General features: G+C 34.8%; 2 protein-coding genes and 1 pseudogene across 4 annotated transcripts in view; 1 reads left to right on the top strand and 2 right to left on the bottom strand.

The window, feature by feature from the left end:
* Positions 1 to 9,518, top strand: part of LOC111020518 (coiled-coil protein) — a 49,365-nt gene extending 39,847 nt beyond the window's left edge. For all 3 annotated transcript variants that reach the window (XM_088122127.1, XM_022297208.2, XM_088122129.1), the window contains 8 exons: positions 427 to 552; positions 3,517 to 3,587; positions 6,525 to 6,587; positions 7,248 to 7,320; positions 8,254 to 8,373; positions 8,485 to 8,562; positions 8,701 to 8,751; positions 9,109 to 9,518. In XM_088122127.1, coding sequence (XP_087978253.1) covers positions 427 to 552; positions 3,517 to 3,587; positions 6,525 to 6,587; positions 7,248 to 7,320; positions 8,254 to 8,373; positions 8,485 to 8,562; positions 8,701 to 8,751; positions 9,109 to 9,210 — 684 coding nt within the window. In that variant the 3' untranslated portion in view covers positions 9,211 to 9,518. The remainder of the gene's footprint in view (positions 1 to 426; positions 553 to 3,516; positions 3,588 to 6,524; positions 6,588 to 7,247; positions 7,321 to 8,253; positions 8,374 to 8,484; positions 8,563 to 8,700; positions 8,752 to 9,108) is intronic.
* A 1,451-nt stretch (positions 9,519 to 10,969) lies between these two features.
* On the bottom strand, positions 10,970 to 13,957 carry LOC111020555 (Tetratricopeptide repeat (TPR)-like superfamily protein). Its single transcript, XM_022297251.2, has one exon. It carries the CDS (start codon positions 13,880 to 13,882, stop codon positions 11,246 to 11,248), a length of 2,637 nt encoding a protein of 878 aa, XP_022152943.1. The 5' UTR covers positions 13,883 to 13,957; the 3' UTR covers positions 10,970 to 11,245.
* Positions 13,958 to 16,397: 2,440 nt separating this feature from the next.
* LOC148212459 (uncharacterized) lies at positions 16,398 to 19,264 on the bottom strand (annotated as a pseudogene).

Raw genomic sequence — 19,264 nt, 5'->3', positions numbered from 1 at the left:
TACATTTATTTTTTGTCGGTTTTTTTTTTAATTTTTGGAAAATAGGTACTAGTTGCAATTTTTTAATTTTAAGCATTATAATTACTGTTACACATATAAAATTTCTATTTCTTCTCAAAAATTAAAAAAAAATGCCATTAATGGGTATAATCGTGGGTTGGTATTCTTGTTATATTGAATTTGATAATTATGTACAAGGGAAGAAATATACAACATAGAAAGAAAGACTTTACTACCTTATTATGCCTGATTCCCACAAATTGGTATAATATGCATTTTCTACAGTGTCATTGCGTATCAGAAGGAATGATTTTTTTCCCTCCCTGAAAAGATCGATATACTTCTGTTTGAAACATATGACTAGTTAATTAAATAATAGGATGTATCATGTGTGTTTTTCTCTAAACTGTGATCATTAAACTGCAGGAAAGGAGTGCAGGTGCTGACTCATTATTACTTGTGGCAAGAATAATGCAAAGGTCTAAAGCTCACATTCAATCTATGCTTCTGCAAACAAACGCGGCTGTAATTGAAGACTTTTACGTACATCTGGTATGATGCATTTAGTCATTCTTGGTATGTCATGGACCATAATGTTTGAACTCAGAGAGAGGAAAGTGGTGTGCTCAATTTAATCTTACTTCAGCTTAAGATGGTCTGAGTCAGCTTGACATTCAGCCTAATAGCTACTATTTATTTTATTTTAATTTTTTGTCACAACTGTGATCCGGTGTTGCAGCCTAACCTAAGGTTTAGAATTCTAATGAACTCTTTATACGAGGGAAAGATATAGGTGCTGCTTACCATCTAACGAACATAGTATAATACTTAACAACGGGCCAACAAACTAAAATTAATTAACAAGGTAATAACTAATGTCCTAGCAATAACCTGCACCTGCAAGGGAACTAACCAAACAACACGCCAAATAAAATATCAGCCTGGACCACATTACGTCAATTCTGTCCATCTTAAAAGAGGAACTTGTTTTTCCAACATGCAATGGAAAATATTCAAAACCAAAAAAATCAGCCTGGTAACCGTCAAATGTTATTGAATTATTTTTTGTGGCGTAGATAGACGCCCGTTAGAAAATCTGTTTTCTCTTTGTCACAGCACGAACATATCAGGCTTAAAATTCATAAAACTGAACTTGGGGACTGCAGCACGTACAAATGTCCTCATCTCCCGCTTGTTTCTTTGTCTGAAGATAAAACTGAACTTGGGACTTGTGGGTTACTGAAAAGCAAAATTCTCAAGCTTTTAAGTGGCACCACACTCACCAATTAAACATTTATTTTGAAAATTTTAAGTTTGCACGAGGTAAAATTTCTAATAAGCAAAATGTACAAGTCTTCCCAACTCTTCAACCCACTTATTTAGCTTCTGAAATTACCTCTAGGATAATTTTATTCGAATCTCTTCCCCTAAATAAATATCACGTAAGCTTTGAATTGTTTCTTCATATGAAGTGGTGGAATTTCTAGAAGGCTTTCAAGGTTGGTGGTGCACTGACTAATATATCTAGCTTGAGAGAACAATAGGAGGGTTGTTAGTGATAAGGGAGAAGGAAAGGTCTTAGTTAGGTTTAATGTTTTCTTTCAGGCTTCTATAACTAAGAACTTTAGTGATTATCCTTTTTTAAAACACCAAATGAATTTATCACTGAAACAAGGAAAATAAATTGTTCAAAGGAAACAAACTCTAGAAAGGAGCGAATAACAAAGCTCTGAGTGGACTAACACAATTAGAAATACAATCAATGACATTTGAGCTGCAGAACCATGAACCAAGAATAGCCCTCCAAACAAGATCACTGGTCGAAAGACTTCAAACTGCAAAAAACTTCTCCAGAAAAGGTAATGAAACTAAAATTGAGCCACTCCAAGATAACCTTTCTGCAAAAGTCAGCCACTTCAACATCAGTCAAACCTCTGCAAGGTTGAAACAATGAGAAAGATCTTAAGAATTTCTAAATTATGTGATACTACTAAGACTTTAGCGATTATCCTTTATCTCATTCTTTCGAGTTGGAGCCCTTTTGTAACGTTTATCTAGTTTTTTGTTAGTTTTTTTGGCTCCTTTTGGCATGAGTTATCCTTCTTATGTATTGCTCTCGTGTATTCGTTCATTCATTCTCATCTCAATAAAAGTTGTTCTCTTCATAAGAAAAAAACGATATAGGTCTTTTTTCAGCTTCTATGGTGAGAACAATAGTTCAGAAGAGGACATCATTTGATTCCAAACGATGTAGCCTACGGATTAAAAATATCCAATAATGTTATAGAAATTTATATTCAATATCAAGCTTGAGATCGACAAAGGTAAATGCCATATTTTTTGGTGCTACAACCCAGCAAACTAACTAAAAATCATTAAAGCTGGAGACTAATTGACTAATAACAATTGGCTGGAAGGTAACTTACCTAACACTTAACAGCGGGTAAAATACATTGATCCTACTGCATAATGGTACATAATATATCATGTATTTGATGGAGTTACTTTGGGGAATAAGACTCTTTTTTTCCCTGGGAATAATTGCTGGTTGTAATTAAATTTGGTTAGTTTTTTACTGTTTTATAATCAATATGTATGTATGTCTTTAGTTTTCAATTTTGATTTGTTTCCCTAATTAATGTTAGTTTATTTATTTCTATATTTACAGGAATTATACTATTGCATCAATAAATTATTATTCGGCTGAGTATAATAGAAGTCCTACCTTCATTATCCATTTATCTCTCGACCTCGTTTCTTTCTCTTCTCTTTACTTCTGTTCTCCTTCTCTCTGTCCTACATCAATGGTTGCGGTGGGCTTTTTTTTTTTTTTTTAAATATCCGTGAGTGTTCGGGCATGCACCTCGATTAATCTCATGAGACAACTACGTGACCCTTACATTTGATTGTCAAGGTAACTCGTAGGATATTAAATCCTAGGTAGGTGACCACCATGGTTGGAGCCCATTCCCTCTAAGCCCTTTGCTATTTACATTGCCCTTTTTGACCACTAGACCACACCATGATGGTTGGTTGCGGTGGGTTTATTATACTTCATGGTCATATAGCGTGCTTTAGAGGTCTACGCTATCAGGAAGGATATAACCAAGATAAATACGAACCGTTGAGTGATAATTATTTTTATTTATTATTATTTTTTTTTACAAGAAACGATCTTTTCATTGAAAAATTAAAAGGAACAAAAATTTTTCAAAGATACAAAGCCCCTGAGAGGGAGGAAGCTTAAACATTACACTATTTGAAGTTATTCTCTTAATTATCGTGGACAGAAAGACTCAAATAATTTGTTGTTCTAAATACCTTTGTTTAAAAATCTCTGCAACTATCATTCAAATCATTCTCTCATTGATAGCGTAATAAAACTTCTCTTAATTTAATTTATATGGTACGTGGTTGCTTATAACAGTCTTTTACTATTTTTGTTTGTTGGAATTTCTTGTTTATTTTTGTTTTTTAGGCCTTCAGTTTACACTGAATTTACCTGCTTTTGATCAGTTGGATGCCGTCCCGAATCTCATTGAGCATATTCATAAGAACACTGCAAGACTGCTTCTTCATGTCAATGGGTAAGGAGATTTGAAAATGGGCGTTATGTAGAATTTATTAGAGCTTTAGGTGTTGGAGTATTTTGTGTGAGCTGGAGCTGGAGATGTTATGTGAATCTAAAATATTTAAGTGTACATAGTCAACCAGTGATAAATGTTAGTATCATTCCAACAAGGATTGATAATTGATATAGGTGAGCATTTGTTCAAACAGTAATTGCTAATTTGAGGTCGGTTAGTCGATAGATAGGTACCTAACTTGACAAAATATACCTTCTATTTAATGGCAAAGTTGAAAATGCAACGAGATTGATCAAACAAGTTCAATCAACAAGATAAACTGTTCAATTCTCCTTATTCTGCAAAACTGCTTAAATGCCTAGTGTCACGATACATCATAGTATTTTCAAGCAAGGAGACTTCCAAACAAAACTGCTTACAAGTGTCTAATCTAATGTGTTTTGGAACACATTCCTACATGAATTGAACTCTCATTAAGAACCATGATAATAGCCCATATTCTTCAACTTTATCAGGCAAACATACATTTCTATACATTTGCATATAGCTAACACAACAATAGTTAGTCTTGCATCATCCAAGTAGTTTCTGCTAGCTTCACTTTCCAGTTTCCAGTACTGAAAATAAGCTTGGTATCTTATTATTTTTTTTTATAAGAAACTTAATAGATAGAAAAAAGCATAGACAAAAGACAGCCTAAGGGCAAGGGGGAAGAGGGCTCCCCCTCCCAAAAAACTAATGAAGTAAAGCACTCCAATCTTGCATAATCGATGAGAGGCTGTAATTACAAAAGAATTTTCTATGCCTAGAACACCACCAAGAAGTGTGTAACTGTACTATATTACAAAAAATTTCTAACGTAGAGGACTTATCTTCAAAAATTCTATTGTTTCTTCCCATCCAGAGGTTCCAAATGCCACCCCCGAAGAATTTTTGCTTTCCTTTAAAATGCCACCCCCGAAGAGCTTCATTCATCCACCCATCAATATTCTGAGGCAAAGCAAGTGGAATACCCAAAGATTTATTAATGCTGGCCAATCACAAATAAGAAAAAGTAATCTAAGCATACTTCAAAGAACTGGAATAAACTCTGCTACAGCAGTAGCACTTTCGAAACTTAGAATTAATAGAAAATATAAGTTTTATTCTACAATTCCAGCCCAAAAATTTAGATCATACTTAAACCGAGAAAATGGAAATAACTTTAATAAAGTCATAAACGTTCTTATTGTAGTAGAAGAAACAGACTATCATGTGAAGACAAGAAGAACAAATATGGAAAGAAAGAGGTTAGAGCTGTTTTCTGTCTTCGGTCTCTTCTTCCTCTCTTTCTTCCTCTCTTTCTTCTACAGCTGAAACCCACAATCCTAAGAAGTTTGCCTTAATTTTTTGTTGCCTTCCCCGAAATTTTTCATGGGCTTTTGAAGCCTACTTGTAGGACTGCAGCTAATTTGTATGTCTAATAATTAAAAATTTCAGAAATTAAGATATTAGAGAGATTAATGCTCAAAAACGACAAAAAGACCCACGATTCAAGTCCAAAGAGAGTTACAGGTAAAGTAACTCTATCTCTTCAAGCCATCAGATATGATTGAAACTAAGATTGGTTTGATTTAGCATCTTTAGTCTATCTGTTTACATCTCTCTTTTATTGAGATCTAAAGGTAAAATATGGCAGATAATTTATTTCTGCTTGTCACTCAGCGTCCGCCCTCAGTATTTTGAGCTTAGATATGCTTATAAAGGACTCCCAGTTATCCACTTGAGCTGTTTAATGTTAATAAATAAAAAGTAGCCTTGCGAGTCATATCTTTTAGTCCCTGACAAAGCTTCAAAGTTTGTCATTCATTGTTTGTCAATCCTTTGGAATTAGATGAACTTCTCTATTCATTAATATCACATGTTGTTGGATGCCCCTATTGGTGTCCTCTTTGCAAGCTGCAAAGCGAATCCATTGGGCACACTCTCCTTACATGCCCCTTCTCTACTGCCCTTTGGAACATAATTTTATCCATCTTTGATTGGTCGGTTGCCCTCCCGACAGATATGTCTCAATTGCTCGCATTAACTCTTGTTGAACATCCCTTCAAAAAACGAAAAGTTAGTGTTTGGAGCCACTTCATACGGGCGCTTCTGTGGACTATTTGGACTGAAAGGAACCATCGAATTTTCCAAGCTATGGAGTGCACTTTACATGCCACTTTTGAATCCATTGTTTTTTTGGTCATTACTTGGTGTAAATGCTCCCCTCTCTTTCACTCCTATAGCTTTGCCTCCATGTTAGCTAATTGGAGAGCCTTTTTGTAACCCGCCTGTGGGTCTTCCTTCTTTTTGTACTCTTCTCTTGCCTCTCTTTTTCATTTTATCAATGAAATCGTTTCAGTTACAAAAAAAAATTAATATCACATGTTGTGGTTCACTTAATGGTATTGAAGTGGCTGCACTAAGGGTGCGGTACATGGCCAAGGCGAAAGTAAATTGAAAACATTAAACATTTTAGAGAGATGTGGATAGGAATTCAACCTACTTGCAAAGTTAAAGAAATTGATAGTTGTCAAGATGTTATGTGTCCTCTATTTGTTCACAGTAAGGTGGAAGGAAAATTAAATATTGGCTTATCATGAATTTCAGTATTTCTTAGGGTGCATCTTATGATTTTAATAGTGTTTGGTAGCATCCAAGATCAAGTTTAATGCTAGGTTAGAACATCTTGGATAAGCCAATTATTATTTTTTTAATAGATAGTAATTCTCTTCTCATCTTTGAAACTTCTCTCCATGATTATATTTAGTATATTGTATTTGAAAGCTATAAGTCAACGTCATTAGTAGAAGTTCATTTTTCACAGGCTAAAAGTGTGAAAATATTTTTTACTTCTGTAACTACAATTTTCAAAGATGGCAATGTTTTTTTACGATGAACCTCTCCTTTTTACAGTTATGTTGATCGGATAGCCAATGCGAAATGGGAAGTAAAAGAGCTTGGACTGGAGCATAATGGGTTTGTTCTCTCAGGATACCCACTTTACTACCTATTACTGTTCTATGATAATCTTATATATGCATATGCATACAGACACAGACATACATGCATGCATGCATATATATATATCCCAAACTTCTGGTTGAAGGTTGCTACCTGCTATTTTTCTGTCAAGGGAAAGAGCTTTAGATGAGAGCTACTTCATCTGCAACCTACTAAATTTAATCCGTGTTCTGTTGAAATAATGGATGAATCACATTGTATGTATCCATATGTTTTAAGACTCCTTAAGGTGAAAAGATGACCAGTGGCAAGAGTGAAATGTATTTTGTCATGATAGAAAATCATTTTGTTTGTACTGTTTATTCCATAGTGTTGTCTTTCATCCCATTTTGCTTGTAATTTCTGAATATCAACCTGATCATACCTGTCTGAATATTGGAGTGGAATTTTTGGCTACTCACATTATTGATTCTACATGTTGTAACGAACTTGTAATCATTTTAAATAATACATGTGGACAAGCAAATGCGCTTTCAAACTGTGAAGAAATTTCTGGGATTCCTTATTTTGCATTATTTTAGCATATGCAGATCATACAAGTTTGTTATTGTTCTTATTATCCTACGAGTTCATGACTACAATCTGAACAGTTTTGTAACTGAACTGTATGAATAGGTACGTTGATTTGTTATTGGGAGAATTCAAGCATTACAAAACAAGGCTCGCTCATAGTGGAGTTCGCAAGGAGGTAATCTATCAGGGAAAATTATATTAAATCGTAAAAGTTACAGGTGGCAGAACTACAACAGGTTAAATTGTGGAGTTCTTTTCCCATCCTTGTGCTTTGTACGTATCAGAGATACGCTGTTGTCATCATTTTTATAGCCTCAAGTTACTTATATGTCTTACTATAATATATAAATATTAAAAAAAGTATTTTTTATTTCTTTTTTAATTTACTATATAAATATACTTCTAAATTCTATGTATAATAGGTTAAAGGTCGACATTCATTCTTGGAATAATTGACCCTTTTTTATGAAAAACCAAAATTTCATTAAGAAATATGAAAGCAAAAACAAAGACGTACAAAAATCAGACTCCAATCCAAAAGAATAAGACCTAACTCATAATTACAAAGCAACTTAGATATAGATGTCCAAAGGAAATAGTTGAACCTAACCAGATCCCCCACCTCTTCCCAAGACCTTTCAACCCCTCTAAAAATTCTACCATTTATCTCAAGCCTGACACCCCAAAAAACACAAATGCCGAAGGATTATATGATGTATATCCAATCCAAATAATTGATAGGTTGAGTTTTGGACCAGGTTTCTAATTGATCTCAGCCAGCCTTTGAGCCTCAGGCTTCTTGATAATGCTATTGTTTGTTTCACAATCATAGTTGACTATAAAATTGAAGACGGTTAAATTAAATATATCAAGTAGTTTGATTATTTGGTTCTGTAGTAAAACAAGAGAGAACTCGTCTTCTTGAAGTTCAAGTTCCCCAATCGATTTTTTCTTGTCAAGAGGATGCCATGGAAACATTTTGAGTAAGCTTATATTGTTCGGGTTAAAGGGATATATAGCCTTTCCGTTGAGACCATATGTTATACCTTTTTTCCTTCCATTGCTGTAATTGCATGGCTTGAAACTTGGTATTTTGTAACATTTCTAGGTTCAAGACCACCTCTTGGAATATGGACTGGATATTGTTGCAGAAACCCTTATTGAAGGTATATCGCGAATAAAGAGATGTTCCGATGAAGGACGGGCTCTCATGTCATTGGATCTTCAGGTATATAAGGGCCATGCTGCAGATTGCTTGTTACTTACTCCATTATTTATGCTACAAAATGAAATTTCTCTTTTAATAATGGACTGAAATATCAATGTCATTCCTTTTCAGGTTTTAATCAATGGCTTGCAACATTTTGTTTCGGCAAATGTGAAGCCTAAGTTGCAAATGGTTGAAACCTTCATTAAGGTAAGTACGAGCTTGAAATTGTGAGAATTGAAAAGAATGAACTGTTGTGGGCCATTTCAAACTCGATTAACAATCATCTACTGTTTAGTACTGTTTACCAAGTGTGTTATTGATTACTAATGATGCATCATCAAACAGGCGTACTACCTTCCAGAAACCGAATTTGTACACTGGTCACGGGCTCACCCGGTAAGAAACTTGCCTTGAACCCAGAAAAGTTGGAATATTTATTGACATTTGCAGAAAATTAAATAACTCCCTTGAATTTGTTGTTGATATGAGACTAAATTGATATGTTCTTTATACCTTAAAAAGATTGATGAAATACATGAAATGTTTGTTTATTAACTCATAGTTTTTATGAATTCCTAGAATTAGCTTGACATTTCGATATTTCATCAAATGTTTGTTTATTAACTCATATAGTTTTTATGAATTCCTAGAATGAGCTTGACATTTCTATCATCATCGAGACTTAGATCTTTTCGTCGATATCAATATTTAAATGACCATATTTGTTCATGGTTTGGAAAATTGTCCTTGCAGGAATATAGTAAGAGCCAAATTGTAGGTCTAGTTAACCTTGTCGCGTCGATGAAAGGGTGGAAGAGAAAAACCCGATTGGAAGTATTGGAGAAGATCGAGTGAGCCAATCACAATTTTGGTTATCATGTACGTATCAAGCCTCCAAATTACGCTGTTTTTATTTTCTCCCATTAAAGTTTATCATATGCTTGGTTCTTTGTAGGAATAATGTATGTTCATTGTTCAATATTAATGTCAACCATCTTAGTTCTCTTGCATTTTAAGGTTAAAAAGTTTGTATATTTATTAGTATCTCATTTTTTAAAATCATAATTCTGCAATCAAGGATTGAAAATGTAGCTCTGAAGATAAATGCATTACACGAGTTGTTTATGTTGGTAAAATGAGGAAATTTTATTTTTGATTTGTTACTTCAAATGGTGTTTGGTGGAATACAAAATGGATTCATTGTCTTGTGCTTTACGTGTAATCTTCATCTACTTTTTTTTACTTATTTTTTCATTCACTTATTATAATGCATTAGTTCGGGATGATTCAATCTTTTGCACGATTTGACATGACGTGAGTCATGATTCAATAAGTTGGTAAGGTGTCTATTACGTTTTTTTAAAGTTGTAGGTTGGATCTCTATTTGATTTTAAAATAAAAAATAAAAAGATAAACATTACTAAATTGTGCACGTTAATGTGACTGTCTTACTTTAAACAATTAGCCTAGCATTCTTTATAACCTACTTACTTTAAACAACTAGCCTAGCATTCTTTATAACAAAATAAAGAAACATAGAGGTGGTAAAAATAGTGTTTATAAACTTAATTTTAAGAAGTAAAAAATAAAAATAAAATAGTTATTAAATGAATTGCAGTCCAAGTTTTTTAAAAACTATTTTGGCAAATATTATAGTTTTAATGAGTTGTAATTTGAGACAATTTGAAGATATTTACAAAGTGCTACCTCCCATCCAGCAAATATTGAATGAGAAGGAAAAAAATGAGTTGGCATTTAATGCATCTCTCTTAATGAAGTGGGATTTGAGGCACCTCTTTCTTGTAGTTTCTTAATATTTTGTTTCCTTTTTTTTTTTTTTTGAGGCATAATATTTTGCTTCTTTATATTTTACGAAGATAGTAGTTAAGATTTGTTGCAAACTTATATTTGTGCAATTTTTTTTTAATTTTTCATTACCTCTTTCTTGGTGGCTCAAGACAAGATTTCTGCATGATATAAATACACAACTAGTCTATTTGGGGATTCCTTAACTATTAACAATTTAGATTGTGGTCTAAAAATTGGCCCATAATGAATGGTTGAGTTTCAGAGGTAAATGGGGAAAGACTTGGGAACCCGATCCCCACAAATTCCTTGCAGTGAATTTCCACCTCGATCTCCACAAAATTTCGTGGAGAGTTATATGGGAGGGAGAATTTAAAGACTTTCCCGTCCTCGCCACACTCTGAACATCCCTTGTTAAGACACCTAATCTATAATTAGATCGTGAGGTCGAATTCTCACCTTCACATGTTTTACTCAAAAAAATAATTGCAACAAAAAGAAAAAAAAGTAAAAATCTCTCACTAACTTATTAATTTTAACAAAAGTTAAGATTTTTATTTTGCTTAAAATGTATGGTCTATGTATATAATTGATCATTTAATAAATCTCCAAAAATTCATAAAGTTTTTTTGAAATTTATCTCTATCGTCGCCTTTTTCTAAAAATCTTGTCAATCTCGTACTAAACCAAGAAAGTATATATCTTTTCTAACAAATTTTCAAACAGAGAGTCTATAATAATGAAAAACGTGTAATACTTGTTTAACAGCTGTGGTTAAAGGAGGAAAAATAACTCGAACAAAACACCATAGTACTTTCAAATATCCAAATGTATTCATACTTTTAATAAATCTGCTAGTTTGAAGTTAATTTTTGTATAATTTGGCAAAATAATAACCATGCTTTTTATTCAAGAACAAATACCATGTGAATATGTTTCCTAAATTTTTAGAAGAAATGCTGATGCAGACTAAAATTAGGAAAAAATAACCATAAACTAAGAATGGAGGCTAATTTTGAATATAAATTACAGAAACCAAAATAATATTTTACCTTATTATATTTTAACAGATGATGTGTGAGTGTCACCAATAACCCCCACAAGAGCAAACTCCTCCTTTGAAGTGGTGGAATCGGTTTGAATCTCTAACAATCAGAACTCTCTCTTCAATCAACGATATTAACTCAATCACATTGTGACAATCTCCACAGATTCTTAGATTTTTCACAATCTGAATATCAGCTCCTGGCGGCAGCGCAATCAATCCATAAGCAACTGCAAGTCTCTCACTGTGTTGAGACAAAATGGCTTCCTTATGTTCGTCTTCTACATCATGAAGAACATAATTCGTATCTGGCTGATAACCCATATCTTTTAGCTTGATTCTTAGTTCATCGAGCTTTGCGTAAACAAGATCGGAAAATGGATGTGAAACATCACCAGCCAAGAATGAGTAGATCCTGTTTTTCACTTCAATCCAGCTGCACCCGGCTTCCTTTTTTACCTTCCTCTCATCCATGAGTTTTCTCACTTTGGCTCTCTCTTGCCAATTGCCGGCCACAGCATGGATGTTGGATAAGAGGACATATGCGGCAGAGTCGTTCGGTTGAAGAGAGATAAGCTTCTCTGCAGAGAGTTTTCCGAGCTCTAGATTGCGATGAACACGACAGGCGGCCAACAGAGTCCGCCACATTGTTGTACTAGCAAGGAATGGCATTCCTTTCATGATGTCTGTGGCTTTCTCGAACATTCCAGCTCGGCTGTAGAGATCTACCATGCATGAATAATGCTCTATTGTTGGATCGATATGGTAATCCTTAATCATAATGTTGAAGTACTTTTCACCTTCTTCTACTAAACCTGCATGAGTACAAGCAGTAAGCACTCCGATGAAGCTGACATCATCCATTGGCAGTTCGTGCTTTTGCATAACTTGAAACACCTCAAGAGCCTTCTTGCCATCACCGTGTTGGGCATATCCAGTGATCATGGAGTTCCATGAAACTATATCTTTCTCCTCTTGTCTGTTGAAAACCTTATTTGCACTCTCAATATTGCCTCTTTTGGAGTACATTGTGACCAAAGCACTACTTACACATAAAGCATTACTCTTTCCTGATTTGATTGCACTCGCATGAATTTGTCTACCACGTTCTACTGTTGCAGCAGGGGACGAACAAGCATTAATGACACTGGAAAAGGTAAACTCATTTGGTTTCACTCCCTCTTTCACCAACTGAATGAATACTTCCATTGCCTTCTCTGAGTCTCCTATTTGAGCTAAACCAGCTAGCATGGCTGACCATGCTACAATATCCTTTTCAGTGATAGAATCGAAAACTCGTGCACTCTCAATGGTGTTTCCTGTCTTAACATATGCGTCTAAAAGTGCAGTAGCTACTGAAGGTACTTTGTCATAATCAGCTTTAATAATTTGTGCGTGTAGTTGGCAAAGTAATGAAGAAGGTTTGCTTGCAAGGACCGTGGAGTAGGTGAAATGATTTGGTCTCACACCTTCCCGATTCATTCGACAAAACAAATCAACTGCCTCTTTGTTGTCGTCATTCTGCACGAACCCGCCAATCATGGCTGTCCAGGTAACAACACTCTGAACCCCATTTGCCGTGGAGAACAACTTGAAAGCTTCATCCACTGTGCCGCACTTGCTGTAAGTGACCATGAAAGCTGTTCTGACGTTCTGATCCAATTCATAGCCATTCTTCACCACCCCACAATGAAGCTGTTTGGTGAAATTCAATTCCCTTTGGCGAGAGCATAGCTTTAAACCAGAACAAAATACCATTTGGGTCATCATCACACCTGCAAGTCTCATCTTATGGAACATCTCGAATCCCTGCAAATCAAACCCCATCGCAGCATAACCAGCAATCATAATGTTCCAAGTGACTGAATCTCTAACCATCATACTATCAAAAACAGCTTCGGCATCCCCAACCATCTCAGATTTCAGATACATACAAATCAAAGAATTGCATACAGATGTAGTTGATTCAAACCCATTTTTTACTATCATAGCATGAACTTGAACCCCTTCCTCAATCATACTCTCATCAGCCAAAGCCCCAAGAACAGTAGCAATAGTAAAGTCGTTTGGCTTCACTCCCTCCATCTGCATTTGGTTAATCAAATGCACCACTCCCTCTTTCAACCCGTTACGTGCATATCCAGCTAGTAACGAAGTCCATGACACCACATTTTTATGACCCATTTCATAAAAAATTCCTCTCCCATCCTCAAAATCTTCCGTTTTCATATACATATCAACAAGGGCAGTCCCAACACTGACATCCCCCAAAAACCCAGATTTCAATGATTGACATTGCACCTGTCTTCCCACAACTTGGTCAAACAAGACTCCGCAGACCTTCAAAGCACAAGACAGAGTCGACCCATCAACGGCCAACCCCGCCGAGTGAAGACCCTTGAAGAGATACAAAGCTTCTCGATTACGATCGTTGCGAGAGAAGTCGAAGAGCAGACGATTGTAGTGTAAGATGTCTCTATGGGGAATTTCGTCGAACAGTTGGTGTGCATAATATGGCTGCGACGGTTGAAAATCCACTGGAAGAGATTCATGATAAAGGGCGTCATGGGGATGGAGCAGATGTTTGATCTGATGAATGGAACTCTGTAATCTGCCATTTCCAACAGTGATTTTCGCCTTGTTTTGAAGGGTCCTCAAAGAGGAGCCAAAATTCATGCTCTCTCCGCATTTATGGAGTCTTTAGCCTCTGGCGCGCGGCTTAGTTGAAGCGAATCAAATTAACCTATTATTATTTTATTTATTTTTATCATTATTATTTTTATTATTATTTTGACAAATAAATGAAAACAGAAACGAAACGAGGCAACGTCGGGGAAATAAAATAAACAAAACAATTCAAAAATAAAGAAAATTCAAAATTCAAAATAGCATTTCCCACCAATTTTCAAATTTGATTTCCCACCAAATTTCTAAATCAAATTTCTCACTAATTTCTCACAAATTCTCACCACTAATTTCTCACAAATTTTAACTCCTAAATGAGCACCACATTGACCTTATTTATAGGTCATGGATAAGCATGTGGTGTGATTTGCATAACACTAATAATGTCTAAAATTGAGACACATGAGACATTTATGGTTTCAACACATGATGAATGGATAATGGAACATATGGGGTTTTGAATAAAAGACACATAGAGGACATATGGAACATGGATTTGGAGACACCTCAAAATTGGACACTAAGCAAGGGTTAGTGGGCATCTATTTAATTAAAAATTCATAATACTCCCCCTTAGATGCCCACTGTATATATGAAATATGCCTCGTTAAAACCTTACTAGGGAAAAACCCAGTGGGAAAAAATCCTAGTGAAGAAAATAGAGTACGTATTTCATATAATCTAATAAACCCAAAATAATACAATATATTTAACTCCCCCTCATGGAAACATCACTTGAGATCTCTGAGTCGTCGTATTCCAATGTCGCGCACCAATGTTTCAAAAGGTTTTGTAGGTAATGCCTTTGTGAATATATCTGCCAAGTTATCTTTCGAACAAATTTGTTGAACAGTGATAGTACCATTCTTTTCAAGATCATGAGTATAGAAAAGTTTTGGCGAAATATGTTTTGTTCTATCTCCTTTAATATATCCTCCTTTGATTTGAGTTATACATGCTGTGTTATCTTCGTAAAGTATCGTTGGAAGATTTTTACTAGATGATAGACCACATGTTTCACGAATGTGTTGAGTCATTGATCTTAACCATACAGATTCTCGACTAGCTTCATGAATTGCAAGAATTTCAGCATGATTTGAGGAGGTGACTGTTATGGTTTGTTTTACTGATCGCCATGATATAGCAGTTCCTCCACATGTGAATAAATAACCGGTTTGAGATCTAGCTTTGTGTGGATCAGATAAATATCCAGAATCTGCGTATCCAACTAGATCAAAATTTGATTTGTTTGAATGAAACAAACCCATATCAGTCGTTCCTCGAAGATAGCGAAATATATGCTTAATCCCATTCCAATGTCTTTTTGTAGGATAAGCACTATATCTAGCTAATAAATTAACTGAAAATGCTATATCTCGTCTTGTGTTATTAGCCAGATACATAAGTGTACCAATTGCACTAAGATATGGTACTTCAGGACCAAGAAGCTCTTCATTATCTTCTCGAGGTCTAAATATATCTTTTTTCACATCAAGTGAGCGAACTTTCATTGGAATATTTAATGGGTGCGCTTTATCTATATAAAATCTTTTCAAAATTTTCTCTGTATAAGTTGACCGATGTACAAATATCCCATCTGCTAAATGCTAAATTTGTAGGCCAAGACAAAATTTTGTTTTCCCGAGATCTTTCATCTCAAATTCTTTCTTAAGATACTCTATTGCCTTTGAAAGTTCTTCAGGAGTTCCGATTAGATTCAAATCATCAACATATACAGTTATAATGACAAATCCCGACTGTGATTTCTTTACAAAAATACAAGAACATATTGGATTATTCTTATATCCTTCTTCCAACAAATATCTACTTAGACGATTGTACCACATCCGTCCTGATTGTTTTAATCCATATAATGATCTCTGTAACTTTATGGAATACAATTCCCGAGCATTAGAATTGGGTACTTTAAATCCTTCAGGAATTTTCATATAAATATCATTATCAAGAGATCCATATAAATATGCAGTGACTACATCCATAAGATGCATGTCAAGACTTTCAAACACAGTCATGCCAATTAAATATCTCAGTGTAATCGCATCCACCACAGGAGAATATGTCTCCTCATAATCAATATCGGGTCTTTGTGAAAAACCTTGTGCAACCAATCTTGTCTTATATCTTGTGATTTCATTGTTTTCATTTCTTTTCCTTACGAATACCCATTTGTATCCCACATGCTTAACATTTTCCGGTGTTCGGACTACTGGTCCAAAAACTTGACGTTTTGAAAGTGAGTTAAGTTCTGCCTGGATTGCTTCTTTCCATTTAAGCCAATCTTTTCTCTGTTGACATTCTTTCATAGATTTTGGTTCACAATCGTCACTTTAAGATAAAATGTCAATAGCAACATTATAAGCAAAAATATCATCAATAACTACATTAGTTCGGTTCCATCTTTTTCCAGTCATAACGTAATTAATTGAAATCTCATTATTATCTTCAGGTACTTGACTCTCCTCAATATCTTTATGAGTAGTCATGTTTAGGATGGAATATCCTCATTCTCAATTGTGTCATTTTGATTATTGACTATTTTTCTTTTCCGAGGATTTTTATCTTTGGAATCCATTGGTCTACCACGCTTATGGCGTGTTGCAGATTCATTAATGACAACTTTCTGCATTGGGATGTCAATTTTCGATGGAACATTCGCAGCTGGTATATGTGACTTGGTCACTTTCTTGGCATCAATAAATGCATCTGGTAATTGATTTGCTATATTTTGCAAATGAATTATTTTCTGAATTTCAAGTTCACATTGATCTGTACGGGGATCAAAATGAGACAATAACGATGCATTCCATGTAATTTCTTTTTCCAACTTCATTATTCCTCCCCCTAATGTTGGAAAATTTGTCTCATTAAAATGACAATCAGCAAATCGTGCAGTAAATACATCACCCGTCAAGGGTTCAAGATATTTAATAATTGATGGGGAATCAAATCCAACATATATTCCTAGCCTCCTTTGAGGACCCATCTTAGTACGTTGTGGTGGAGCAATTGGAACATATACTGCACATCCAAAAATTCTCAGATGGGAAATATTTGGCTCTTGGCCATAAGCTAATTGTAACGGGGAATATTTATGATAAGATGTTGGTCTAATGCGTACGAGCGACGCTGCATGTAAAATAGCATGTCCCCATACAGATGTAGGGAGCTTGACTCTCATAAGTAATGGTCTAGCAATTAACAATCGTTTTATGAATGATTCTGCTAAACCATTTTGTGTATGAACATGAGCTACAGGATGTTCAACATTTATCCCAATTGCCATACAGTAATTATTAAATGATTGGGATGTAAATTCACCAGCATTATCAAGACGAATACTTTTAATTGTATAATCAAGAAATTGTGCTCGTAACTTTATTATTTGAGCAAGTAGTCTTGCAAATGCAAGGTTTCAACTTGATAATAAGCATACATGTGACCATCTACTTGGTGCGTCTATTAACACCATAAAATATCTGAAAGGACCGCTTGGTGGATTAATAGGTCCACATATATCACCATGAATTCGTTCCAAAAATGTAGGTGATTCAGTCCCTACTTTAAATGGTGATGGTCTAATGATCAATTTGCCTTGAGAGCAAGCATCACATGATAATTCATTAGATTGAAGAATCTTTTGGTTCTTTAATGGATGTCCATGTGAATTTTCAATGATTCTTCTCATCATTATGGACCCAGGATGACCTAATCGGTCATGCCAAATGGTAAATATATCTGGATTTATGAACTTCAAGTTCGTAGTTGCATATGTTTCCATTACTCGTATATGAGTATAATATAATCCAGAAGATAAAGCAGGCAACTTTTCAAGTATACGTTTGTTATGTGAGACAATAGATATAATATAGAGATATTCTATATTATTCTTGTTATTAGTTTCAATATGATAACCATTGCAATGTAGATCTTTAAAGCTCAGTAGATTTCTCTTTGATTAACTAGAGAAAATGCATTGTTAATTGTAAATTTTGTTCCTCTAGGCAAAATTATGTCTGCTTTTCCAAAACCTTCAATCAAGTTTGCAGAACCTGATATAGTATTGACTTTTGCTTTCAGCATTGTCAATTTATAAAAATATTGTCTACTTTTCAGTATTGTGTGCGTAGTCGCACTGTCTGCCAGACATAGATCACCATTGCTCATTTTCGAGTTATCCAATATATGAAAACTGTCCATGCTTCTTCATTGAACAAAATAATTACAATAAGAAGAAGGAAGAAGAAGGAAAAAAAAACTTGAAATACAAAACATACATAAAAGATATAAAAAACATTAGTTCTGAACATTCTCAAAATCAAAAGAAGCACTTGCTGTTCCATCCATTGTGCTCAATGTGCCAATTTGTTCTCCAGGAGATTCAAGAAAGTCAGCCACATCCAAACTTGTAATGTTGGCAGCGTCAAAGATATCACCATCGTGGTAGGCAAGATTTGCTTTCACATTTTTTCCTTTTTCTTTCAAGGAAGCTTGATAAAGATCCACTAAGTATTTCGACGTACGACAAATATATGCCCAATGCCCAGTCATACCGCATCGGAAACACTTATTTTCAACACTTCTGGAATTCTGATCTTGTGGAGCTTTTTCTTTATGATCAACATTTCGTGTGGTTCTTTTAAAATTTGGACGATTATAACGCCCACCACGAAATGAAAAATTATTTCTTCCTCTGCCACGGTTACGCCCTCGACCACGACCTCGACCTCGACCACGATTATTGAAATTTACAGCATTCGCCTCTGGGAATGGCGTTGCTCCCGTTGGTCGAGATTCATGATTTTTCATCAATAGCTCATTATTTTGCTCAGCAACCAGAAGGCATGATATGAGCTCAGAATATTTCTTAAAACCTTTCTCTCGATATTGTTGTTGCAAGAGTATATTCGAGACATGAAAGGTTGAGTATGTCTTTTCTAGCGTATCACTATCAGTAATTTTTTCTCCACATAACTTCAATTTCGAACTGATTTTGAATAGTGCAGAATTATAATCACTTACTGATTTGAAGTCTTAGAGCCTCAAATGCATCCATTCATAACGAGCTTTAGGAAGAATAACTGTTTTTTGATGATCATATCTTTCTTTCAAATTTTGCCACAAGGCAAGGGGGTCTTTTATTGTCAGATACTCCATTTTCAACTCCTCGTGAAGATGGTGACGAAGGAAAATCATGGCTTTTGCCTTTTCCTGACTTGTGGTTGTATTTACTTCTTTGATGGTTTCTCCCAGGTTCATGGCATCAAGATGGATTTCAGCATCTAGTACCCATGACAAATAATTATTACCATTGATATCAAGAGCGGCAAATTCTAATTTGGTCAAATTTGTCAT

Source organism: Momordica charantia (assembly GCF_013281855.1).
Source record: "Momordica charantia cultivar OHB3-1 chromosome 3 unlocalized genomic scaffold, Mcharantia_2.0 BLBB01000003.1, whole genome shotgun sequence".
Taxonomy (NCBI): Eukaryota; Viridiplantae; Streptophyta; class Magnoliopsida; order Cucurbitales; family Cucurbitaceae; genus Momordica; species Momordica charantia.
The sequence above is the reverse complement of the archived record's forward strand: the minus strand, read 5'-3'. Positions and strand labels throughout refer to the sequence as shown.